The sequence below is a fragment of the Mesoplodon bidens genome (assembly GCF_964165515.1).
Source record: "Mesoplodon bidens genome assembly, chromosome: 8".
NCBI lineage: Eukaryota > Metazoa > Chordata > Mammalia > Artiodactyla > Ziphiidae > Mesoplodon > Mesoplodon bidens.
Window position 1 is genome coordinate 23,361,564 of NC_138165.1, and position 26,125 is coordinate 23,387,688.

Consider the following 26,125-nt stretch of genomic DNA (forward strand, 5'->3'; position numbering starts at 1 on the left):
GCGACTGTGTGCAAACCTCGGGGTGCGGAGGGGGTGGCACTGGGAAATAAAGGTTTGCAACCTCGGGCATTGGAGCCCTTCAGAGGGTGTTTGGTTGTGTTTAGACTCCGGTGCTTCCTAACACTAATTGCAGGCTCAAAAGCAGCAGAATTTATGGCGAAGGCCAAGGCGGCTTGTTTATAATTTATGAAGTTTTAAATGGCCGTGCGCGGGCCCCCGCTCTCGCCCTGGCCGGCGGCCGCGCGGGAAGCGCCCTCCCCAGACTCGCCGCCGCCCGCACTCGCGCCGGGAGCCACCGAGTGTGGCGACGCTCACGCCAGTGGCAGGAACGGATCCATCCGAGCGGCTCTCAGAAGCCTCGGGGAACCTTTCTCCAGAGGTGAGAGAGGACCGCAGGTTTGTCCCAAGAGAACTCCCACCCCACTAGCGAGGGGCGGCTGCGGCTGCCTGAAGAGGGGGCCCCCAACCCCGCGCTTCTTTCAGCCCGAGTGTGAGAGGAGGCTATGTCAGCCGGGCTAGACACCGTTTAAAATCTAATCCATGAAACGCTAAGCCCCAGATGACACTTGGGGCCTTGCAGACACCCGCAGGCTCAGCAGATACTCCTGCGGTAACACACCGCGCTGGAAAACGCCTGGAGCCATGATGCATTATGTATTTTTATTATTATTTATGGTGGGAAGAGGAGATGAGGGAAAACCGGGCTGAATCTAAACAGCCTGACAATTCATCTGTTTAATATTTAGCCAGTTAAGAAGGGTTGTTGTAATCCCTGCAAGGCAGCAAGCTCTTCTTTGATTTCCCTAATAGCTTTAAAAAATAATTTCTTACAAGACAATTAGAAATTCTGCCTATGGATGCAAATTTCACAGAAAAACAATTTTAAGCCTTGAAAGTGGGTAAAATATCCCTTCAATTGAAGTCATTTATTCTGTTGATACACTTCTACAACATGTATACTTTAAACCTGCTCGGATGAAGTGAAATTTAGCAAAAAGGATAATCCCCTCCCACCCCCAATCTAACATGCCATTTTAAAAACAGCACAGAGGAACAAGGAAACTAAATATTATTTTCAGCCATCACTATTTAGCGAAACACAAACATCCAAATAGAAACGATTGTTGTTCCACCAGAAGATTAGAAGTTAAATTATTTCCACACAATAGGAATGTCACCTCGTGTCGTCGGGGATGTAGTAGGAGTTGCATTATTTGTCAAACCAAATAGAGATGCGTGGGCCCACTTTGCTGAAATACAAAAGAATTGAACCTTATCTGAAGGCGTTCTCCGAGTGCCTCCTTCTAGAGAAGCGGGTGTAAGTAGTGCTCCCCAGCTAAAACCACACTAATATTTACAAAATGGTTATATATCCTCGAAGACATTTTGCCCATTTTGTACAAAGAAGCAGGAGTGAACAAAGTGTTTATACTTGTTATGTTCCATTAATGAAACTTTTATTACTTTACATCACGGGGAACGTTTGTCTTCTTGAGAAATGAACTACTGACTTCTATAAGGAAAAAATCATGACAATTTCCTAGAGAAAAAGCTTAGGTGCATGGCTTCAAATGATTATTTCTTTTTCTGCATCTTAGCTTTTTCATAGCTCAGTTCTTATGACTTCTCTTGTGTCTTTGATTGTCAGTTTTCTTTCAAAGTTCATTTTTTACTACTTAGCGCAGAAAAGTGAGCTCTGGCCTCCCCAATGTAAGTGCAATCTAAAAAAGTGGATTTGTGTCTAGAAAGAGGGCGATAGAAACAGCAAAACAGGCAGCAGTGAAACACCCTACCCAGATCATCCCACACAGAACATTTCTAGGTTTGCATCCTCAAATATTCCCCCCACACACACACACACAACCTAAAGTCAATAGCTGGAAGGTAATCAAGTATCTATCCCCAGAACCAACTTGTGTACTGGATTCCAAATAAGTGGAAAAAATATTTCAAAGGGTCAGCCTACTGGGGGGGGGCCTTCCACCGGGATTGTGCGCAAGATAAAGGTACAGTGATCTACTTGCAAGTGTGCGTGATTAACACAGATACACTTCAGACTGAGAAATTTTTTATTCTAAATATTTGTTCAAATAGTACCAGACAATTTGAAATCAATAAACTGTGTCGAGTGGTGAGGGCTGTGGCTATTGGGAAGAGAATAACGGGTGTCGTGCCACGCCATGGGGCCGCCTGACTCTACCCGTGAAGGACAATTTGCGGTCTTAATCCTTTACATCAACTACACACACCAGCCACGGTTACAACTGTTCAAAACTACTCTCTCAACTAGTTCAGACCAAGGGGACTAAAGAGGTGAAATGTGGCCCCCGTGGCCTGGGAGCGCGTTCCTAAGCTCGGCTGGAGAATTCTACAGATATACACATAAATACATTAAGACGAGGATAAATAATCAGGAAAACGAAATGACTCGCTTCAAATAATAAATACAGATCGTTGAGTCCGATGCAATCCTTACGGGACGGGAAGAAGCATATAAATTAAGGTCTCCGCAACTAAACTAGACGCGGGCCATGCCCGGACTCTCCGGGTTCTGGACCCTCTGCAGGGCGCGCCGCCGATGGATCTCAGACTTACCTTCGGGACACCATTACCAGATTAGAGTCCCTCGGTCCGCAGTTATGTGGCACTGTCAGGCTTACAGAGGAGAATCCTTGGCGAGTCACCCAAAGCAGGGCGAGCCTGGAGAGGAGGCCCAGACGCCTGCGCCTCGGCCGCTGTTGGCCCGAGACCGGAAGGCAGCGACCGGGCCAGAGCGAGGGAGGGGTCACCGAGCTGCCCCGCGGGCCCCGCCCGCCACCCCCGCCACCCAAGCAAAAGAGGTAATCGCTCCGCGAGTTCGGGCCGGTGGCCGCCGCTACAGATGCGTCAGTTTGGGGGCCTCGGGCAGGCGTCCCTGAGACGAGTGGTGGGCCGAGAGATCTGTGTAGGTGGGATGAGGGTCACACGGTCCGTGGTGGTGATTGCCGGGAATCTGCGCGGCGCAGCTGTAGTCCACGCTGGCTGAAGATGGGTGCGAGAGGTGGCCCAGGTTGAAGACAGGCCCGGATGCGGGAGCCATGGAGTCGACGAAGTTGCCGCCCACGTACACCGGGCTGCCCTGCAGGTTGGCGCTGGCGAAGCCGCCGCCGTTGCTCGCCATGGGGTGGGGCTCGAATTCGGGCGCCGCGTAGCGCTTCTGCTGCGGCAGGCAGCTGCTGAGCGGCGCCGTGTAGGCAGCCAGGCCGTACATGTTGGGCTGAGATTTGGCGAAGGCGGGCGGCGAAGGCGCGTCGTAGGCCAAGCCGGGCACGGGTGGCAGCTGGCCCGAGTAGGCCACGTGGCCCGCGGCGCCGCCGAGCGGCGGGCTGCGCTCCGGGGACTGACCGGCCGGCGAGTGCAAGATACCCTTGGCCTTCTGGTCCTTCTTGTACTTCATGCGCCGGTTCTGGAACCAGATCTTGATCTGCCGCTCGGTGAGGTTCAGCAGGTTGGCCATCTCCACGCGGCGTGGCCGGCACAAGTAGCGGTTGAAGTGGAATTCCTTCTCCAGCTCCACCAGCTGTGCACTTGTGTACGCCGTGCGCACCCGCTTGGACGCTGGGCCCGGTGGGCTCTTGTCCTCGCAGCTCTCTCCTGGGCAAGGAGGGAGAGAGAGGGTACGCTGAGCGGGAGAGGTGGGGACACCCTGGGCCGGAGAGAGGTGCTTCCCAGGCTCCTTCCTCTTCCTCCCCCCCGCCCCGACCTTAATCACGGCTGGAGCGGGGGAGGGGCGTTTGAGAGGTGAGATTCCAAGAACTCAAAGGCCCCAGGCCTACCTATCAGTGGCACCTGAAACTCCCATCCGCCTTCTGAAGGCCAACTCATTCTGCCCACCCCCTCCCCTTCAGCCTAGCCCATCATCTCGTCCCAGAGGCTGAGGAGGAGTTTAATGAGAGACTAGTAGCAGCTGCTAAGCCCTTCCCCGTGTCAAAGCAGGGCCAGACTTCTTTGAACATACAGCTGGGAAGTGGGTTGCGGGGGGGGGGGGTGCGGTTGGAGGCAGCCCCAAACTGCCTTGCTCAGAGTCTGGCTCCTGGGCAAAGCACCCCAAGCACCGAATGAGGGTGGAGATCCTGGCACCTCACTCCAGCTCAGCTGCACCCATGAGCTCAATACCCAAATGCAGGGAGGTGACAAACCATAAAAATACAGCCCCAGAGTTTTAGAGGATCCAAGACCAGGCTGGGCATATTTTGAATACTGCAATGCTAGGAGCAGCAGCCTCAGCCCTGGTTTCCACCACCCCTGCCACCTCTCAGCAGATTGTCCACTCCCTCCCTGGGAAGACAAATGGATTTCTCCTGGGAGGGAGGGCCTGGGTGTGCAACTGAGAAGGAGGGGCAGGAGGAGAAAGAGCTTAAAGACTTGAAGACACTTCCCCCCTAGGAGCAGCAGCCCAGAGAGCAGCAGGCAAACCAGAGAGCGGACTACAAGCTAACTACATCCCAGGCCTCAAGCTAGCCCTGGGGCTGGGAGCAAGTTCATCTACCTGAAGAGAAAGTACCTCAGAGAACACAAGGCCAGAAAAGTTCAGGAACCAAACAGGCTGAGCACAGAGAAGGCCTCAGAGCTCCTGGCCCTACCTGTCTTCTTCCACACCCCCTAAATGGACCTACGGGAAACATTCTCAACTCCAGGGTCTCCTTTTCCAGAGAGAAAAACCCAAGGCTGCTCCTGTTTCAGAGTACATCCTCTTCCCTTAGGATATGTGCCTCCACATTCGGGATTTAATGGGATGGGGAGAACTGACCTGGGGTGGGCTAAGTAGAGCCCCATGGTTATTCTTTGCAGACCCTCGTTGGATTCCGGTGTGTCATTTGGGGTTTTTTGTTTTGTTTTTTGTTCTTGTTTTTATTGTTTGGGCGGGGGGGGGGGGTTGGGGTGGCCAGGCCTCACAGCTTGCAGGCTCTTAGTTCCCCAACCAGGGATTGAACCTGTGCCCTCGGCAGTGAAAGTGAGAAGTCCTAACCACTGAACTGCCAGAGAATTCCCCAGGTGTGCCATTTTGTAGTTTTGTTATCTTGGGCAAGTGACTTATCATCTCTAACAGTTTCCTGATGGGTGTTTTATCATATACCTACCTCAAAGGGTTCTTTGGAAAATGAAATTAGACAATGTTTGTAAAGCACTGAACATGGTTCTTAACGTAGCATTCCATAGACTTTAGTTCTTATTAATTTAAGCGAGTGGGAATCATGTGATATGGGCTATACAGCCACCTGGATCATAGTATCTGTCTTCAAGTTTTGAAGAGCTGTTGGCTGGAAGAAGGAGTTGAGTTATGACCAGCAGCCCAGGAGAGCAGATATTAGGGCAGTATAAGGAAGAGCTGTCTATGAGTAACTATAAGACATGTCCAGCAATGACGCCAGCAGCCTGGAATGGACGTGAGCACCCTGTCACTGTAAGGATATGACCACAATCAGAGACACTAAAAAGAAAGAACAGGGAGTTCCCTGGTGGTCTAGTGGTTAGGATTCGGCACTTTCACTGCCGTGGCCCAGGTTCAATCTCTGCAATCCTTGGTCAGGACAGCCAAAAAAAAAACTTTTTTTCTGCATGAGGAGTTTACACATATGGCCTCCACAGTTGCACTTCCAGCCCTGAGCCTCTTAATTCCTAGGCGAGCTAGTTTCTTGGGGTCAGTCTGGGGCACTTAGCCCAGGCATGAGCCCCCTCAGAGAGCTACCTGCAGTGGCACAGCTGTTCTTCTGCTTGGAGTTCTGTCGGGACTCTTTCATCCAGGGAAAGATCTGCTTGCTGATGGTGGCCGAGGAGCCAGAAGCAGTGGGCCCACCCTTGGCCTTCTTGGCAGGTACTCCACCTCCAGGGTTGGTGGGCGAGGATGGGGGCAGGGCTGGTGGGGGAGGAGGGGGTGGTGGTGGCTGCTGCTCTGAGTTCAGACCAGGAGGCTGGCTGCCACCCCCACCTCCCTGACTGTTCCCAGTGCCAGGCCGCATGCAGCTTCCATTGAGTTCAGCCCCCTTGTGGGCTGGGGCTGGCAGAGGTGCAGAGCTCTGGATGGAGCAGGCAGAGCCCGGGTAATCAGTGTCCAGGGAGTTGGCAGCAGCAGGGGGTGGATAAGGCTGATGGGGGGCACTATAGCCATAAGTGTCAGCAGCTTTGCTGTAGCCATAGCCTCCGAAGAGTCCTGGGCTTTCATAGTAAGCAGCCTTCTGCATCGTGTACTCAGGAAGCTCCGGGGCCTGCTGACCCTGCTCAAATAACATTGACCACCACTGTCTCCTTCACCACCACCTCCAATGTCTGCCAAATCCTGAGAGAGCTGGGGCAGCTCCAGGCTCCAGACAACCTGCAAAGAAGAAAAATGAGAGGCCCCAGAGGGACTGTCATTGGCAAGACCAGTCAGTATAGAAGGACTAGCCCAGGCTCTCTGCTTCCCACCAACTTAATAGTAGGAGGATCTGAGATTTTATAAAGTTCAACTTATTTGAACCCTTGGAAAAGTCAGAAGGAATTTCTCATAAACACAAAAAAAGAGTTTCCTTTATCCAAGGGAAGGGGCTTTTTTTTTTCCATATACAATTTTCTTTCTCCAAGATTGTCAATTTAGCCTTTGAAACTACATAGAAGAGCATTTATGGCCTGATGCATTTTAATGACTGATTCTCCCACTAGACTTTGAGCTTTTTGCAGGAAGGGACTGTGTCTTATTCACCTGCGTATTCCTAACATCCAGCCCAGCGCACCACATGTAGTAAGTGCAGTAAATGCTTGTTGAATGAGTGAATGAATGAATGGATCAGTCATTCATTAGATCATCCCAGGGTTTTGATGGGCAAAAGACAGTCCTATAACACTCAGAAAAGCCAGAGCTCTCAAAAAAAGTATCTCCCCCACCTGGTTTCAAAATCACAGCATCCTTCACGGAGACGCAGATAGTCCACTCTCCAGTGACTGGGTGAGAATTGCCCGGTTAGCTCATGGGTCAGCACTGTGAAATCTACTAGGAGATAAAAGCCAAGAAGAGGACTTAAAGACTCCCAGACTTATTTTGAGGCTAGAAAAGTTTCTTCTCTTTGGTCTACATTTTTCTAGATGCTTAACTTTGTCCTCCACTACTTTTAAATTGATACCACTGGAAATGAGTGAAGAGATTTAGAATTTGAAATGCATGGAGCATGGGCAAATGAAAAATGCTTTATGTTATAACTCTATCATTTTAATCCTGCATCCATTGTATAGATACTACTATTGACCTCTGCTCTGGATCATCCATTCCACCCCACTTCCCACCCAATCTACAACCAATGAGAGAACCTCTCTTGGCATGATGAATGGGCCCAGAATTAGAAGAAGAAGAAAAAAAACTAAGAAAAATTCTACCGCTTTTGTGTCCTCTGACTCTTGATGGGGGGCTTACCTTCTCACCCGCCCCCCTCTTCTCCTGAAAGCCCCTGATGAGTTAAAGTATAACTAATACCATTCAACCACTTTCATCTGCTTGATAAAGAAAACTCATAGGTCAGCTCCCAGGTCTGAATTCTTGATCTCATCTTTCAGGCAGCTTTCCTTCCCCCAAACTCCCTGGTTTCCATCAGGGACATCATGATGGACCACATTATCTAGACAACTTATGTAGCCTAATGGATTTGACCACTAGTACTAAAACCACTCCTCCATTTACTCGTTTCCCCTACACTTTCACCAAACAGCCTAACTCAATTTTTAAAATTCTTCATATTAGCCTTTATTTGGTAGTATAGTTGCCCATTTTGTTTTCAAATAAAAGTGAATATGCCATTAATCTTGATAAGAGAAAGACCCTTCTCAATGGAATAACAGAATACTAGGATGTAATGTTTTAGGAATAGTTTCTATTGTTGTTCTTAAACTTATGTAATTAGGATATCTACCAAACAAAGCTGGTCTTAATCTTTCTTTCATTCATTTTCTGTATCATTCTCTGACTATTAAAGTTACTGAATATTAAATGGACAGCTACATCCTCATCCTGTGACTAATATTTGTATGTATTTGCCCACAGGCCAAAGGACTACATGTACTCCGAGTTTGGTTAAATCTCTGGACTTTTCTGGGATCCTGCTTCCAGTCTTAAACCTTGGGCCCTCTGGATGTCAAAATGGTCACATTTGACACTCAGACCACCAGAACTCGCTGCTGTTTCTCTGTCACTCCATTTACAGCGGTGCAAGCAAAACATCCCCCCTCTTGCCTCCCAGGATGACCAAGTTTATCTTGATAGGTAGACCAGTCACTTAAAATAGCTTCCTTAGGAACTGACCAAGTCTTTGAAACAGATAGCTTTACATATATATTTGTTCCTATGGCATATTCCTAGACAAAGCTCTGTGCATGTACCTCAAAAGTGCAAATACTGGGCAGCTCCATGAATAAGCACAGAGTCTGTTCTCCCACTTCTGTTTTCATTGTCTTAAGGAATTTCAAGGGTCACTCAGTGATGATCCACCACCCAAATGTCCAACTTCCCAGAGGCAAGGGCAGTAGCTCTCTCCTCACTGAAAAGGGCTTTGCAGCCTCTCCCCCACCCCCAAAATGTAGAGCCCCAAAGAAGTCATCTTTCCTAAAACAGAACCTGAGGATATTGTTACAAAACTGGTTTTTTTTAAAAAAAAAAAAAAAAAAAAAAAGCTTATTTCTTTCCAGAAATCACTACTCCTTGTGAACTCTGCTTGAACCTAAGAAGCAGGAACGGGTCATAAATCACTTGGACAATGGTCAACTGTTCAGTGGCTCATCTTTTCGATCCCCCCCCCTTTTAAGGCTTTCTTTTCTCGCCCTTTGGTACCTCTGCTCATTTGGGCCCCCGGACCCAAATGCCTTGGGGTGAAGACTAACTCGCGTAGGGGGAGGGGTGGTTTTCGAAGTCCTCAGCTGCCCTTTCCTCTCCTCCTCCCCTCTACCTCCCAATCCTGCTCCCACCCTACAACCAGCAGCCCCCCCCCCGGCCCCCCAGCCCCCCGGCCGGGAACACCGGCCGAGGCAGCCTCCCCAGAACCCCGCCGGCACCATCCCCGGCTCCTCCTGGGGAAGGGGCACCAAACGGGGTTTGGCTGGTTCTTTCTCGTGGTCCCGGGAATTTGCCCAGCTCAGCTCCGAGGCCCAACCGCAGGCCGGGAATGCAAGGCCAAACGGTCCCCAGCCGGAAGGAAGGCGGCCTCGGAGCGACCACCGCCCGTTCCTCGGGCCGTGGTGGCCCACCGCACCCGCCGCGCCTCCGAAACAGCCGAACCCTGATGCTTGCTCACTGCACTTAATTCTGCCCCGGATCAATACCTAAATATGATACCGAATAAATAAAAGGCGCTCACAGCGGCCGGGGGACGGAGTTATTAAGCAGCTGGAGCTCTCACGGTGCATATCAATGCACCTGTCATTGTGGTTTGTAGCAAAATTTATGACTGCGAGCACGGCTGCAGTAAACGCTTCAGTAAGGAATGAAAAGAAAAACACTTCCCAAGGCCTGGCACTTTTCAGAAGTGGAAAACAGGCTCCGCGTAGGAGGAAGCGCAGCAAAAGAATTCCCTGCTCCGCACTTTTCCCGGCCCCGCGCCCCGCGAGCCGGGGGATTATATAAAGTGGCCGGTACCGGCCTCTCGGAGCAGCTCTGCTCGGCGGCCGGACGCGGGACGGGACGTGCGTAGCCTGGCCGGGGGCCGAAGACCTGCCGCCCTCCGCGGCCTCGGGAAGCCGGGAGGCTCGCCGGACGCGCGGAGACCGGCCCCGCGCTGTTCGCCCGCCGCCCGCGGTGGCGGCGCAAAGGCCGAGGGGACTGGGGAGAGAGACGGCTGCAGTCGTTGGGCTGTGACTAGCGCCGCGATCGTCGTGAATCCTGGACGGGTAGAGTTAGACCATGAGACTTGAAAGAGAAGGGGGAGGCGTTGGAGTGCCGGTTGCTTCTGTTCCTCTCAATTTTTTCTAAGGTTCGAGCTGGCCTCGGTTCCTCTCTGTTTTGCCTAAATCAGGGCCTTGGAAACCCACAGATCTCTTTCTGGCGGACACCAATATTGCTGGGCATCCCCATTAATTCACTGGAAGCTAGCAACGCTTCTTCCCTTCCTGTGGGCTTTACTACCTCGGGATTTCATTTCGAAGCTACTTTTCGGGTTTGCTCAGAATGGGATGTATTTACCGCAGAGCTGGGGCAGCTTTCCGCCCACGTTCTCCCGATCTCTCAGCCAGAGCTCTTCTGCCCTATGGGAAGCCCTGGACGTGCCTTCTAAATCACTCTTATTTAGCCCAGATAACTTAATACGTAATACGCCCTGCATTTAAGGCACTGGGCTCACCCCATTAAAGCGCCATAAATTTGAAGGCCGATGATCGGTTATCATGTAACCGGCGGCAGTTCACACTGAGGTGATCCACTTCAAAGCCGCCCTTTGTTTTATGTCTTGATGTATGAATCCTGAGATGGCTACCTCGAGTTGCAGGACAAATGGAAATGTAGTGGAAATTATTTTTAAAAATCACACCACTCACCACAATGTATGTGTGTGTGAGAGAGAGAAAGATTTTTCTAATTTTGTTTCTAACTCTATGAAGGCTCTCCGGGTTCCTTTTGATAGTCTATTCTGTTGAGGTGATCTGGAACAAAATGGAAAACTCTCAGTGGCAGCCAGTTCTTTCTTACAAACACATGCAGAGACGCATTACTCCCTTTAAGGGTGTCATAATCAATGTCACTATTTTACATGGTGTCCGCAGCCACTCCAGGCACCTTCTTACTGGCAGAAAGGAGATTCAGTTGGCTCCTGGGGAGCAGGTGGCTTCTAACACCAAAATCCTTGACTGCATGGGAGAAGTGGGAGGCAGGACAGTAGGCAAGGGCCAGAGCCTCCGCAGGGGGTGAGCCAAGTGGGTCAGAGGCACAGGGAAGCCATTTCTTCTCCTCCTACTCCAAACAAGCCCGAAACGCCCCAGGTTCCCCAATCCCCCAGGTCAAGCCCACCCCTCTTAGGAGCAAAAGGGAGGGACTGTGCAGGACTGGGATGGGAGGGAGGCTACAGCACAGGGCACCAGAAAAGGAGGGTGGATATGTAGATGGGCCTGGGTGGGTCCTAGTCAAGGCTCCCACAGGCAACCACAGTGAAGAGGGAGCTGGGTGTTATTTCTTGGTTTGTACATTATATCTCCGATGATTTCCCTCAGTTTATTTTATTCCAATAGGTACCTACCACATTCCTGGCCTGGGCTGCCCACAATTGGGTCGAGTTTGGGCTGCAAACCGCCTAAGAAGCAAACATCCCTTCCACCTCACCCCAAAACAGACCAAGCTGCCCACCACTGCCTGTGCTCAGCGGGTGCCCGCCCCGGTCAGGTGAAAGGAGAGATGCAATCCCCCCTCTTGCATCTGCCCTGTGCCAATTAGTCGACTCAGTAGTTTGCAAACACCAAACTGCGCCCGGGAAAGCCCCACACAAAGCGTCAGGGCCCTTCTAAAGACCAGAGCGCGCAGCCATAAGCCTTTGAAGTGACCTTTGGCTCAGGCGGCAATAACTCACCCCTTAATGAACACCCAACGGAAGCGCCTCGGAGAGATCCCGTACTGGTAGGGCTCCTAACATCGCGCCCGGGCTTCAGCTCCCCAGCCAGCCCCAGACCCAGGGGCTCCACTCCACTGAGCCGGCCCGGAGGGCCGCTCGGTGGAAGCACGATGCACCCAGGCCCTCGGACCAGATCAGCGGGTCCCGAAGCCACTTTATATGATACATTCACGTGAGCGGACGTCAACTTTCGCCACTTGGTTATTTATTTATTTATTTATTTGGAAAAAAAAGAGTTCTTTAAAATTAGGAGCTTCCCCTCAGAAGAAGGGCTAAATTGGGAGGCCACCCGGTGCCGTGATTCCCCCGTGGCTGTAGCTAGATTATTTTTTCCCAGCCGCGGAGGAACAGGGTAAGTTTGCTCCCGGGGGTTCTGGGGTGCTCAGTGCGCTCTGGGCGCAGGAGGCTTGGGAAGGGGAAAGTAAAGAGGACCCCAAGGTGGCCAAAGTTGGGCTACCCAGAGCCCCCACCATCTTCTCCCGCGCTCTTTCCCCAGCCCACCCAGCACCCAGCACAGTCCCAACCAACTTCAGCCTTCTGCTTGCCCAGAATCGCAGGCTTTATCCGGCTGGCTCTGGGCCACCAGCCTCAAGTACCCTTTCCACAGCCAGGAACTGGGCGAGCAAGCGGGAGGGAGACCCGTCTGAGAGCTGTCAAGGAAGAGCTAGTCCCCAGCAGACCTGGCCCTAGACCCCATCCCCCACCGGGAAGAGTCTTTTGAATAGGGAGCCTTGGTGCAGATTATTGAAATTTTCGGGGAAGTTATAAGTGAGTGCTCCATGGGGCCAAATGAAATGCTGCTCGCAGTAATTGGATTCAGCTGACTAAGTTGGCAGGCGCGCAGCTCCAAGGCAGCGAGAGAAGAAAAATGTCCAGCGACTTTAAGTTCTGATGGAGCCAAGCGCTGGAGACTGACAAAACAACTTTACTGCTCTCCTTTGACGGCAGCACCCCTGGAAGTCGGTCCCTCTCCGGCTGGGGCCCGTCCCAACCTAGGCTAAGGGAGTGCGCCTTGCTTTCTGGATCCCTTCCCCACAGAGGCCCAGTCTGGCCTTGCCCTGCGGCTCCCAGGAGCATGGAGATGCTCACTCCAACTCATGGAGCGGCTTTCTCAGGCTTTGGCCCCGGGGAAAGACCCAGGATGACCTGTCCTGTCCTCTCACATCCAGGAGCCACAGGACACAATAAACAAAAGGATGGATGGGATGCAGGAACCAAAATATGATTTAGTTTTCATTTTGGGTTCTTTGAGGTGAAGGACCCAGAAGCCCTAAACCTTTTCTCTGCCACTATCGCAGTCAAAAACCAGATTAGTGAGGGGGAGGAGCCTCCCAAACTCTTTTGGGTAGTTTGGGGGTTCTACTGAATTTGGGGGAGAAGCTTGAATAGCACTTTAACCTCGCAAGAAGAAAATATTAAGCCAACAGCAAGAGATAAAGGCATACGTATGTGGAGCTAGCTCCCAGAACAATGCAGGGAGCTGGCTGGTCACACAGTTTATTTTAAATACGTATAAATCAACCTGCCTGCACCCAGCCAGGCGGCTCAAGACATGGAATTAATATGATGCTCCATCTTACTTTGGCAGTGACAGTGTAAAAAAAAGTTTCTTTTTATTCATTTCATTTTCAACCCGTTCTCATAACTGTACATTTACCCCCAAAATACCTCCTCCAGCCCCCAGCCTCCTCACCGGCCCTCTCCTCAAACTGCCACCTCCCCCCACAATGCCACCGGCCACCTTCCCAGCCTGGCAAGGTAGTGTGTCCTTCTAACCTTTGGGTAGGCGGGGAGCATCCCCACAAAGCGCACCTCCTTACGATTAATCACCGTCCTGGATGTACATGTAGAAGTGTAGTTAGGTCTACGAGTGCTGCCTCACCAACTGGCAATCATCAAAATCACAGATTACACAAAATAAATCATATTTAGTATCCCACTCAGGGCAGCAAGCAGCCCCGTGCCCGAAGATTTCATTTTGTCATGCAATTGCTTACCTGGATCCCAATTTATCATAAACCTGGTGTCCTCGGCCTCAGAGTGGGCGCCAGTTGGGGGCAGAGCTAGCCTTCCCCCTTTGTCTGCAGACAACACTGTCCCAACCCTGGTCTTGCGCGCTCGAAGACGCGGCCATATACCCGAGCACACGGAATTCCCGGTAGAACGGAACCAGACTGAGGTTCAGCTACCAATAAACGCAGGAAGAAAGAGTTCGTAGTCCCCGCGCCGGCTTTGCCTGCGCTGCACGACCGTCGGTCCACCCGCCCGCCTGTCCGCTCCTAGGCCCAGAGCGGCTGCCACCCGCGCCCCCACCTACTCCTGGGTTCCTGCCCAGCCCTCCCAGGCCCCCCAGAGCTCGGGGTTTGTTTTCCTTTCGGAATGTGGCCCTTTCTGGATTTGAAGAGAGCCCCGGAAACCCCCTCATAGCCGGCAAATACAGACGCTGCCTTCAAATGCGAGCATATTTGTTCACGTGACCCCGAGGGAAGATTGTACTGATTGAGGCTGAAACTTTCACGCCATCCAGCCCCAGAGCGCAGCCAGGCCTGGGGGCTGGGAGGAGGGGCAGGAGACGTGGGATCTCGCGGTCCCTTCCCTTGGGCAGACAAGGGTGGGTATGGGGCGGAAGGAAAGCCCCCATCCCGCGGCTCGGGAGTGACCTAGCTCCAGCCTGGCCGCCGGCAGTGGGATGCGAGTGCTGAGAGTCTCTTCCCACACGACCTCTGACCCTGGCCCAGCCTTCCATCAGGCTGGTCCGGGGATTGGAAATTCTAGAGGCTGCCTCTCTTACGGGCGTCTCCGGAGGCAGCTGTGGAGTATCAGAGGCCCAGGGTTCGCCTAGCTCCCCGGCCGCGCCCGGTACTCCGCATCCTCAAGCACCCGGGCAAGGCGCAGCCTAGTCGGAAGCGCCGCTCTTCCCCTCCCCGGGGAGGCAATTACGTTGTGGCACAGCGCAGGCTCCGGCCCTAAGGTGAGAGGCTCCAGCCCACAGACCAGGCTGGTCACCCCGAGGAACACTCCTCTTCACCACCACCACAGTTTGGGGCCTTGGCTCATTCCGCGGACGCGGCCGATGAGCCTACACTTCCAGAGCCAGAAAAGGCGCAGAAGCACGGGCCGAGACCCGGAGCGTTCTCCCCTCTCTGTGTCTGGCGAACTCCACCCAGGTCCTGCTCGGCCTGGAGCCGCCGAGGCGCGGAGTCGCTGTTTGCCACGACCTGTGCGCCTCCAGATTCAGGCAGGGCCCACGGATCCCGCAGGCCCAGCAACCGCCAGGCCGCGGCTTCCCGCTTCCTGCGGCGCCTCCAAGAACGCGAGGGGGGCTGCGAATCAGTCCTGGCTGGGCTTATCTGGGAGAAGAGGGAGCTTCTACTTTAGAAATATTAAATCAGGATAGGTTTCCAGCACTCTCCGAATGGTTGGGTGGAATTTACGGTAACAATTCTGCCTTCGGGAAGAAGAGTTAAAAGCTCCCGGCCAGGGCGAGCAGCCAGCCTCCAGCTCCCGGCTTGCGGTGAGCCCCACGGCACTACCCCAACTCGGCCCGCACCCCGGAATCTCGCACCATCTGGGGGTGTCCATTCCATCCCCGAAGTCTCGCTTTCATAGCCAGCTCTGCTTCTTAGCGGCATCGGGCACGGAGCAGATGCCCTGTCGCCACTTGCAAGGTCTCGGACAGGCGAAGGCGAATGTGCCCGGCAGCCGCGGAAGAGCCAGGGAGAAGGGGGTAAGATCCTCCGCATTCCCACTCCAGAAGCACGGGAAAGTCCCGGAGAACAGGTCACAGGCTGGAGCCCCCAGACCTGTCAGCGAGCCCCTCCTCTGTTCACCCGGCCCGGCCTGGCTGGAGGCCCACTCGGGGCGCCTCTTGGAGTCGGACCGTGGGTGCCCCCAGTCCACCCTCACCCGGAGGACCCCGCCCCCTAGCCTCCCGCCAGGGGCCGAGCAGCCGGCCCGCAGTAAGTGTTAATCTCCAGCCAAAGAGGGGGGCTGCTTTGCGGGAATTTGTCTCCAGGAAAGGATCTGAGCCTTCTTCAATCGGAGCATATGTTCATAGAGCAATAAACCGGAAAGATTTACAGTCCTCGCCCGGCCCCCAACAGCCTCGCACCCTTTCAGGAATTACTTACGATGATTTATCACACCAACCCGGGCAATTGTCACACTGATAAAATAGCCCGGGCCGGTGCCCGTCAAGCCCGGGCCTTGGGAGGCTGTTGGCTGCCGGGCTGGCGGCGGGGCTGAGGAGGTTTTTTGTGGGTTCCTCTCTGGGCCTACCAGGGGATGTCGGGGTGGGTGGGTGGGTGGGGTTGGGGGGTGGGAGGGCAGCCAATTCTCATTGAGAAAAAAACGCAAGCAGCTCAGAGAAAGCGCCCGGAATCTACGCCAGAGTCACTTGCAAAGCACATAAACATTTGTCATCTTTGAATAATTGAATTAATGTGTTATTGTTTGAATGTATAATTCACAACGGAGGAAACTTTGTCTCTGTCCTGACGGGGAAATACACACACACCAAAAAAAAGAAATCAAAACACACACAATCCCAAAACAACCACCACACGCAGACAGCCCCCCAGCTCGCCGATGTCATCCTCAAAGCCAACTAGAGGGAAGGAGGCAAAAAAGAGAGGCCCTCCACCCCGGCATCAGGGCCGGAGTTTCGAGCTGGAGGAGAATGCCCGCTGCTGCCCCCAGCACAGATCTCCGGCAAGCTGGGGGTGGGGTAAGGTGGGGTGGGAGTGGAGTGGTCCGTGGGACCTCGCAGCTCCTTGGAGTTCAGGAGAAAAAAGGCTGAAACTGGAGCCAGCGGGAGAGACAGCTCCTGCCTCTCACCCTGGCGTCTTCCCCCCCAACCCCGTTTCCCTTCTCCCGAGGCTACTTCCCCTCACCCCAGGGTCTCCCATCCCTCGGGCGGCGGGGACTTCTCCCTGCCTTTATTTTAGATCTTCTCCCCAAATTAAAGATACAAAAATCGAGGGGAAGACGGGCAAACTCCTTGCTGGGGTGACAGAAGCAGCAGAGCGTGGGTGCGTGGGTGGGTAGTGGGAGAAGCAACTCGGAAATCATTATCTGTTGGTTGAAACCTGCCTGGGGTAAAATTTCAACTCGATTTTATAGCCTTCCATTATGACGCAAAGAAAAATTTACGACCCTCGCTTGAAAAGAGGGCCGAGGCCTTTTCTCACCGGTTTAAGAATAGGCAGCAGATGCCGTGACAGCGACCATTGTTCCCGGTAGACACAGGCGACCGGGCAACCTCGGCCCGCGTGCGCCAGGCGCGTCCCCCAGCCGGGCGGGTTTTTACTACTCCTGTCGCCTCTGAGCAGCCCGCGCGCACCCTCGCCCCTCGCCCCCCGCACACCCTCACACACCCTCTCTCTCTCTCACATACACACACACACACACACACACACACACACACACACTCGGCGGCTCTCAGTAATTTTTCATAAGTGCAAAGCTTTGCTGAACCAAAGGTCACCATCCAAGCCACTAACAACTTCTCGCCGGCGCACGGTTCCAAATCAGGAAGCAAAGGGAACTATTTGTCAGTGGCCTGACAGCTAAGTTCATTAAGGATTTAAATCAGAATAAATAAAAGTCGCGAAAATATTTACCTGCCGGCCGTGCTCCCGCGCCCGCCGCCTGGGGCCGAGGGTGGAGGGCTGGGGGCGCCGCACGGCCCCCCTCGGCGGGTGATATTCTTGGGATCCCTGCACTTTCCAAGTCGGAGAGAGCCCTTTGCGTGGCAGATTAATGACGACTCCGTGTTTCTTAAGGGACGTGCTGAATTAATTATTTCACCAATCACGTGGTCGGGACTTGTAGAAATCTATTCTTATCATCTTCCTCGCACTTTGAAAATTCTCCGGGTTATGAAAGGCCCTCCCCCGGCTGGCGGCGAGCCCCGGCCGCCCAGCCCGGCGCGGGGGGCAGGGAGGGCTCCCCAACATGGCGGGCGCGCGGGAAGCGCAGTCTGCCGAGGGTCCCGATTTACTGTACTGTACTCCGGCGGGCTCGGCTGTGCACTCGCTTCCTCCTCATCCCTGCCCGCGACTCAATACACACAACCGTACTGATGTATTGGTGGGCACAGGAGGAGCCATTAACCAGAAGACGGGCAGAGAACAATCATAAAATGTGTCTGAATATTTAAACTTCTGTTTGCGCACTTATAAATACACATGTCCACGCGTCTGAGGCTAGCCCTTCCATATATTAAGGACACATGTCTGATTTTATGCATTCTGCTCATTTCCTGTCGCGAGTAAGTCCCCCTCCCATCTATTTTGGGACTCCTGTCTTGGCCCCCTCTTCAAGGCGAGGCCAAGACGTGAAAAGCCCTCGTGAAAAAAACAGCACACGCCACTTTTTATAGTGGGGAGTGTTTACTGTGGTCTGGAGGGCGGAGGGGGCACTCGGGGGAGGAGGGGCAGGTGCTGGAGGCCCCGGTGGGGCTGAACAGCACAGGAGAAGTAGAAGGAGCCCAAGATTGGAGACCAGAGGGGTGAGATCCGAGCAGCCAACCGCCAGCCCCAGGTTGGCCCAGAACCCAGCACCAGACACGCCCTCAGAGTTGGGGGTCCAGGAGATCTCTCTCACCCACCATGTCACAAAGAGAGACCGAGGGGGCCTGGGGCTGATCCGGGCCATGCTGAGAGCCAAACTGGAGCCTCCTTTTAGCCCAGGAAGTTACTTATTTTCCTTTTAAAAAATAATGTCCACCCCACTGCAGCCTGAATCCAGCCTTAGGCTTCCCTTTCTCACAACATATGATGGCCAAATTGGGAGTGTGTAGGTATGGGGGAGGGGAAAAATGGTAGAACTGCTAAGCCTTACACAGATTAACCTTCACGCATCAGGCACATTACAGAAAATAATAAATTGTTTATATTGGATGTTAGCTTTTAGAAGATCTAATGAAGAATGCTTCTGTGGAGGCACCAAACAGGAGGGAGATTTCGCTACACCTTTTATTATTTCAAATATAGATCAATGAATTACATCAAAACTACAGGCAACAATTAGTATAAATAATACTTTAATCAGTGGCAGCAGAACATTGGTCAATTCTATTAAAAAAGCATCTTGTGTGAACAGACACCATGGGGCTGACTGACAATGTCATCTCCCAACAAAAGGCTGCAATGGACAAAGTGAGATGGGAGTCTGAGGAGCTATGTCCTCACCAAACACTTCACTCCCCCCAGTCACGACCCCAACACTGAAAAAACTCAAAACAAACACTTCTGGCTCATATTTGGGGGAACAAACTGGAAACAAATAAAAGCAAATGGGCACTGAGGCTTTCTACATCTAGCTTTCTCCAGAGTACGTTCCCAGATGGAAACTCATTTCCTTCCCTGCCCTAGGTGACTGGGGGGCCTGCTTCTTCCCTGCCCCACTCCTGTGGGCCCAAATGGACGCTGGGGTCCGATTGGGACCTCAGGGTTGAGGGCCGCCCTCTGGGCCATCCAGGCTCCATTAACATTTCAAAAGACAATCCCTAGAAGAGGAGAAGGAGAAGTGAGACTTATAAACAAACAAGTTGTTTCTCTGATTAAGTTACTTTCCAAAGTAGTGGGGCTATTTTTAAGAAGGACCTTGGATTTTCTTCATCAAAACATGCCTCTTGGCTTTCCTCTGGGGCAGGGGTGAAGGCAGTTAAGTAGTTTGGCATTTGGTCTGAAGCTGGGGTGAGTAACCTGAACTTCTGGGAAGGGGGAAATCTATATAATAATCTTTGCAATACATATGTAGTTGGATGTTGTGAAAATATATATTACCCCCTCCCAAGGAGAAGGTTCAATGTATTCACAGATTCGGGTTTTAGGAAAGAATCTGAGCAACTTTCCAACTTGCCTAAGGATAGCGGCCCTTTTCAAATCCTACATCCAAAGACTGCTCTCCATGTTCGAGGGGGAAAAAAAGAAGAGAAGGGTAGTTAGAGTCCAAAAGGTTAAGGGTTTAGAGGTCAGTCCTCCTGGCTGAAATACAGCTAATCGAATAGAAAATTTGTCCTCTGGATGAACCTGATTCTGTAATTTAGCCGAACTTCAGTAAAATACCTTTTCAGCTTCTCAACGTGAGGGCATCAGAAAAAAGACGTCTTGACTATGTATGAACTCTGTGCTTTTTGTCATAGAAACAATGATGCGAATAATGCAGGAATATCCATCTTTAATATCCCGACGTGGCGATATTCAAGTATTGCCATGTGCAAGTCTGAGAGCCAGGCTCACCCCAAGGAGGAACAAAGAGCTATCCCTAGGGTCCAATACAAAAGAGCAAGGCTTGGAAGACACTTTAGAGAAGTGGAATTTCAGCCTAGGGACTCCAGTGAATACCTGCCCTCAGCTCTCAGGAGACACAGAACCAAAGAACATGCCTGTAGAGGAAGTTTTTTTTCCCCCTACACTTAATATATACACTTAAATATATTTTTTAAATTACCTCTGAAATCTTCTAAAGTGTTCTCAAGCACTGAAAAAATAGCCCCAATTCTGAATCTCCCTTTCAAGCTCACCCCGTCTCCCTCCCCACTTTTGTGACTTTTCGGTAGCTACAACCAGGGGTTTCTTTTTGGAGCCCGAGGCTTTGCGGTTTAAATTTCTGAAGCCTTGTTTCATTTGAGTCTATGAACTCTGGCCATTACCTTTGACTCTTTCCCTTATCCTTAAGGGTCAACATTTTAGAAAAGTGAGCTTTGAACCCTTCCCAGGCAAGGCATAAGAAAAATGACTGAAGAACATCTCTCTGTTGTTTGACAGCGATTGTTTTTAAACCACTATTCTCAAGGCAAGGGAGAGGAGAGGGCCTGAAAACTTTTATACTTTTACAAATTCTGCTCCAAATTAATGGGTTGAGGAAAACTTCCTTAGATTTGTTTTTAAAAAAATAAAACTTAGGGAAAAAACTCTAAGACCAACTTTTGTGGACTTCTAGATTCAATTAGTTTTTCTTTCATTTTTTACAGCAAGACTTCCTCACCTTCCCACTTTCTCCCCAATGCACATTCCCTCTCCCATATAGGCAGGCCATACACCAATGCCTATAAAATACTGCTATATGGGGTATTTGGGGACATTTGGAATCCAGTTGGAACAGAAAATTCAGTCATTATCTAATGACCCAGAACACAGAGGTTTTGTTTTCTTTCCCCATAAGGAAAATGTTGGACCATTTGTTTCCTTCTTTTTTCCCTTTCCTTTAATCACCCAGAACTGGTTCTAAGCACAGTGCTGAAAAAAGCACATGTGGAAATATATTTTCAGGAACTCAACTTTGAGTGGATCCTTTGCTTCCCTCTAGAAGGGTTAAGGGCCCCCTACACACATTTCCGGGGAGTGGGGAGGGGGTGGAGTTCAAAATGCCGGTTACAGCCATAAGTCAGTCCACGCATCTCTTGATTCTGCTCCCTGAAACCCAGCCCCTTTCACCATCGGAAGTGTTTTGGCGATAAGATGTCAGTTATTTCTGCACCCTAATTCCCCAACAAATAAATATTTAAGCAAATATAATCTAAACATGCAACAACCCGTTTGCACTTCCTTCTTAGACTCATTTCTTTGGGCATGGGGCCACCGGGAGAAAAAAAATTTTTTTTCACACTGGAAATTATACAGACAACCCAAAAGTTCAGAAATCCTGGCCCAGCCCTCCTGCTTCCACTGAAAGCACCTAGCGCAGGGGTGGCCAGCCTTCTGCCTCAACACGCCCACATTATGAAACCACAAAGATCCCTGGAGGTGAGGGGGGGAGGATGTTCAAATTCACACTGGGATAAAGCATCCAACCTTCATCTGCAAATTCAAAATCCAACAGCGGAGATTTTCAGGAGTTTAATGACTCGCCAAGGTTTTATGTTCTCAGTAGCTCCTGCCATTTGATAATATACTTAGAGAGAGAATCCCGCCCCCCGACCCCCATCCCCACTCCAGGGAGGGGGCCACCCTCGGGCAGGGTGCTAACCTAGTCCGAGGGCGGCCTGCCTGTCCCAGGTCCACCCTACAGTACCTTAGAGCCCAGGGAGGTGACCCCCCGCAGCTTCGGCTCAGCCGGGAGCTCAGGGAGGGATGGGCCCAGGGTCCCCACTTCTATAAGGTCGTCAGGTCCGTGTGGTGGTCCTTGGCCAGCGGCTGCAAATGCTGGCCAGGGGCAGCTGAGGAGGAGCAAGAGGAGGAGGAGGATGAAGACGACGACGACGAGGACCTGCCTTTCGTGTTGGGCAGCTTGTGATCTTTTTTCCACTTCATCCTCCGGTTCTGGAACCAGATCTTGATCTGGCGCTCGGAAAGACACAGGGTGTGAGCGATTTCAATCCGACGGCGCCGCGTCAGATACCTGTTAAAATGAAATTCCTTTTCCAGTTCTAGGACTTGCTGCCGGGTGTAGGCCGTCCGGGACCTCTTGGGCTCCCCGCCGGTGTAGTTGGGGTTCACTGTGAGACAAGCAGACCGCACAGTCAGGTCAGCGCCCGGCCTCGGGTTAGGCCACAGCCGCTCACTTCCTGGCGCGCCCCGCGGCCCGGGCCCTCCCCGAGCGCTCCTGGCCCACTCCCTGCCTCTCGCCCGCCCGCCCGCCCTCCTAGGCGCACACGCTCACTCCCACCCACCCCCTCGGACTCACCTGCTCCCCCGGGCTCTCGGGCGGGGATCCCCAAACGTGCCCCCATCTCCCCAGCCCACCGCCCGCTCCAGCATTCCCAGGCATTTTGGAAATCCCCTCTTCCACCACGTTCCCTCCGCTCTGAAAATGGAGTCCTCCCCCACCCCACCCCCATCTCCACCCCCTTTTGCGCCCAGAGCCAAGCAGCCAGCCACATGGTCCCGGCCTGCTCCCTCGGCTATAAAAATTTATGGAGAGAGTAATTGCGGCGCCCATTGAAGCCCCACACGCCCCCACCCACTCGCACCCCCTCGCGGGGCCCAGGCCGCCGGGCTGGGGTGGAGACTGAGAGGTCCTGGGCCCGTGCCTTACCGGAATTCACGTGCACCTTCTTCATCCACGGGTAGACCACGGCCGGCTGCTTGAGGGCCGTCCCAGGGGGCGGCTGCTTGGGGCCGCCCGGCTGGCTGCAGGCCCGGGCGCCGGGCAGGGGCGGGGGCGCGGGGCACGGCTCTCCCGGGGCACCGTAGTGGCCGCTGGGGCCGCCGGGTTCTTGCCCGTGACCCCGTGTGGGCAGTGCCGAGCCGGGCCCGGCGCCGCCGCCTCCGAAGGTCTGCTCACCGAAGTCCGGCCGTGGGTAGAGCCCCGGGGGCTGGAAGTCGGCCCCCTGCGCGCCGCCGCCGTAGTAGTCAGCGCCCTGCTCGCCTAGGTAGCCACCCTGCAAATATTCCTCGCACGGAGGAAACTTGGGGTCCACATACTTGGAGTTCACCATATACGAACTCATGGCCATTAATTTCAGAAGGTAGAAAATACTAATTTTTCTCGTGTTGTCTTTTTTTCTCCTTCCATAGGGCCCTCCTACTTGCTGTCAACTGAATAAAGTTGGCGGCCATGTGACCAGGCCAGCCAATAGCGAGGGAGTGAGTTTATCACCGGGTTGGTGAGCATCTCATAATTTTCACAAATTTAACTAAATAACATACGTGTAATCAAGCGACTTGCCATGGCACATTTGAGGGCCCCCGCCAGATGTTAAAGTAGTTCTAATCCCAGCATCCTCATTCCCCACAGGTAACCCCAGCTTTTGTCTGTCACTGACTTTGCTAACCTCCAGTGCCCTCGCCACTCACCCCGCCTGAAATCAGCCCCCCAAAATGGGCACGGTTCAAGGGGGAATGAATCCTCATATCTGTCAGGGTGCATGGCATCAAAAAGTGGGCGGAAGAGGTGGCTTCTGAGTTGGGCAGAGAACCCCAGGCAGGCAGGACTCCCGCCCGCCCAGCCTGCGGAGCAGGGACTCTGCCATACAAAGGCCGAATCCCGGCTTTGTCTTCATCAGGGTCACCCAAAAGTTACTACAATCTGGCTGGCCTGAATCAAATTAGGCAATGAGTAACTGCCAAGCTTTCTTCGAGGCCGGGGTGTTTCCAGCCAAATCTTGGCCCTTGCTGGTATGGCAAGAAGCCTCCGTGATGCTCTAGCCAGAGCAGCTGAAGGGTAGCCCAGGAAGGTGGTGAGGGCACCCCCAGCTCACCCAAATGGACCCCAAAGGACCCTAAACTCCTTCTGCCCAGCTCACCTTCTTCTCACATGGCAGTAATGGCCAATGAATCCCTTCATTGGGCACTCTCCAACTTTATGCCCCTGGAGGGCAGACCTGGGGCTGGGGCGACCTGGACTCCCACCTTGCTCCCCAGTGCCCCCAAACCTAACCCTATGGCCCTGCATACATGCAACCAATTAGGGGTTTACACAGGGGGCCCTGTTTAAAGGTGAGGAGCTTCTCCAGGAAAAGGCTGCTGTATGTCACCAGGCTCAGACGATCCTCCTGGAGTCCAAGGTAGTAAAACAGAAAGAGGCGACTGACCCGCCGGCTGCCTCTGGCCTCCACTTCTAATTCTGGCTATTGCGGAGAAATGTGAAGTTTTTGCATCGACCATATATTCCCCTAGAATCGAATCTGTGACTACGTGGATACCACACAAATTCGGTTCTACAGGGTATATATAGACAACGTTACTACCTCCAGGTTCCACCCAGAGCGAGTACCCAGACCGTTGCCAGCCCCTGCCTCTTCCTCGGAGCTGCCACCAGCCCAACGCAGCCACCCTGCCTTTCAGAGATGGTTCAGGTAGCCTGAAGCGCTTGGTGGCAATTTGCAGCAACGAGTTCCCCATCCTTGTACCAGGGCTGGGGTTACCAAGCAGCCAAAGAATCAGGACAGTCTTCTTAAGAAAGAAAGAAAAGAAGAAAAATAATCCATCCCAGAAATGGCGGCTTTATTACCCCCCTCTCCGGATCCACGTAACCCCACTCCCTTAGCAAGTGGTATTTTCCAGAAAGGAGCAAATGCCCTCAATGGCAGAAGAAAAAGAGGCAAGAGGGAATATCCTCTGCTCACTCTTCTGCCCACTGTCAGGGCAAGCCAGGTTGGCTGACAAAGCTAGTTCTCCAAGAAGTCGCGCATTTACCTTCCAGGGCCCTGAGCCCGGCTGGCCTCTCCGTCCGGCTGCTGCTGCAGACCCCGAGGCAGGCACTGCTTGCAGGCACCGAGCTGCCCTGGGCTGGGGCCGGCGCACTAATGGTGAAGGGCAGGGCAAGGGGTCATTCGAAATCATTTACAAACATATCACAAAGTTTCATTATTTTTGCTTTGCCGACAGCAGCACACAAGAGTACAAAAGTTCACGAGTTGTGCCCGCCCCAGCGCAGTCCAGGGCTCACCCCTCGGTTCAGGGCACCAAGAGCACTCAGGGCCCGGATGGATTTCAGGGGCGGAGGGATGCCCGGGCTCTGGTGGGGCTTTTGGATCCCTGACTGTAGGCTAGAGGTGTTTAATTTTTTTTTGATTGTTTTGATTTTACCCTCATGATTCAAAAATTATTTTCAAGCCTCAACCTGGGCCTGGTGCGGTGGAGCCCCCCTCTGCCTGGAAAAATTGGCTGGCTTCTCCTACTCTGCCCTGTGCACGCTTCCTGCGCACTCCCCCACCGCCATCCTCTGGTTCCAGTGCTTTGGCTATTTTGTAGGGATATCCTGGGTGCCAATTCTAACAAGAGCTCTGAGGCTGCCCCACACCCAGCTCCCTTGTCCCAGGGGGGCTCCCCCCAACTTCCTCTAATGCCAAGAGCTCCCACACACCTGCCTTCCTGGGGACCTTGGGCCTAGGCTTTATCCAGACAAATTGGGGGAGCCTGCTGGGACGGGTGGGGAGCCGGGTGAGGGTACATACACATTTTCATATTTGTTAGACGCTGTGACCTGCATTTCACCTTATTGCTCAACTTGTTCAGACAGGTCAAAGCCAATGAGTTATTGATGAACAAAAGCGTTAAATATTCACCTCCCGCTCAACTGCCCATACAAATGCTTTTGATGTCTCTGGCTTTTTGTGCTGTGTTCAGCTACAGGGTGCTGATCGTGGGTTTGCAAGCAAGGAGAATCCACAGAGATAAGCACCCAGAGCCAGGGCAGCCTCAGGAAGAGGGCAAGACCAGGAGATCCTGGGGACACCGGATTTTCCAGCCTGGAGCCCTGAGCCCTGTTTCACTTGAGACAGCCTGATTCATAGAGGTGAACTACGTACTGGGCGGAATCTCCACTCCTGGGGGGTGGACACAACCCCCAGGGAGTCGATTAGGCTGCCCAGCCTGGAGGGCAGAAACCTGGCCCAGAGCCAAGCCTTAGCTTCCCGGACCCTAGAGAGAGGATGTCTCACCAGGGAGGGAGGGTGCCTGGTTCCTAACACCTTCGCACATTCCATCTCCTATGAAAATAAAATCATCTCCGTTTTGCATGAGGGAGGGGCCAGTGGTCTTTCCTTGATTCTCCCCCCACTACCATCATCTTAATGAGAGAGCCTTCCTGGAGATTTCACAGGCCTCCTCAGAAATGTACCTGTCTTCTGCGGCAAATGCAACTCA

General features: G+C 52.7%; 2 protein-coding genes across 4 annotated transcripts in view; both read right to left on the reverse strand.

The window, feature by feature from the left end:
- Positions 1–1,480: 1,480 nt before the first annotated feature.
- HOXD3 (homeobox D3) overlaps positions 1,481–26,125 on the reverse strand; it is a 36,074-nt gene continuing 11,429 nt past the window's right edge. The window contains exons 1-4 of one of the 3 annotated variants that reach the window (XM_081242534.1): positions 17,210–17,332; positions 6,901–7,006; positions 5,729–6,352; positions 1,481–3,633 (exon numbers count right to left, since the gene is read on the reverse strand). In XM_081242534.1, coding sequence (XP_081098660.1) covers positions 2,876–3,633; positions 5,729–6,269 — 1,299 coding nt within the window. In that variant the 5' untranslated portion in view covers positions 6,270–6,352; positions 6,901–7,006; positions 17,210–17,332 and the 3' untranslated portion in view covers positions 1,481–2,875. Of the gene's footprint in view, positions 3,634–5,728; positions 6,353–6,900; positions 7,007–17,209; positions 17,333–26,125 lie in introns of those variants that run through there. The other 2 variants (XM_081242535.1, XM_081242533.1) reach the window with 2 other exon arrangements.
- HOXD4 (homeobox D4) lies at positions 18,617–24,127 on the reverse strand. The gene is made up of 2 exons (XM_081242536.1): positions 22,572–24,127; positions 18,617–22,032 (listed from the first exon to the last, which is right to left on the reverse strand). Exons 1-2 carry the CDS (start codon positions 22,990–22,992, stop codon positions 21,689–21,691), a joined length of 765 nt encoding a protein of 254 aa, XP_081098662.1. The 5' UTR covers positions 22,993–24,127; the 3' UTR covers positions 18,617–21,688.

Coding starts and splice junctions, on each gene's coding strand:
- HOXD4 (XM_081242536.1), bottom strand. CDS start 22,992: ATGGCCATGAGTTCGTATATGGTGAACTCCAAGTATGTGGACCCCAAG. Junction 22,033..22,571: donor GAAGGTGCACGTGAATTCCG/GTAAGGCACGGG, acceptor CTTGTCTCACAG/TGAACCCCAACTACACCGGC.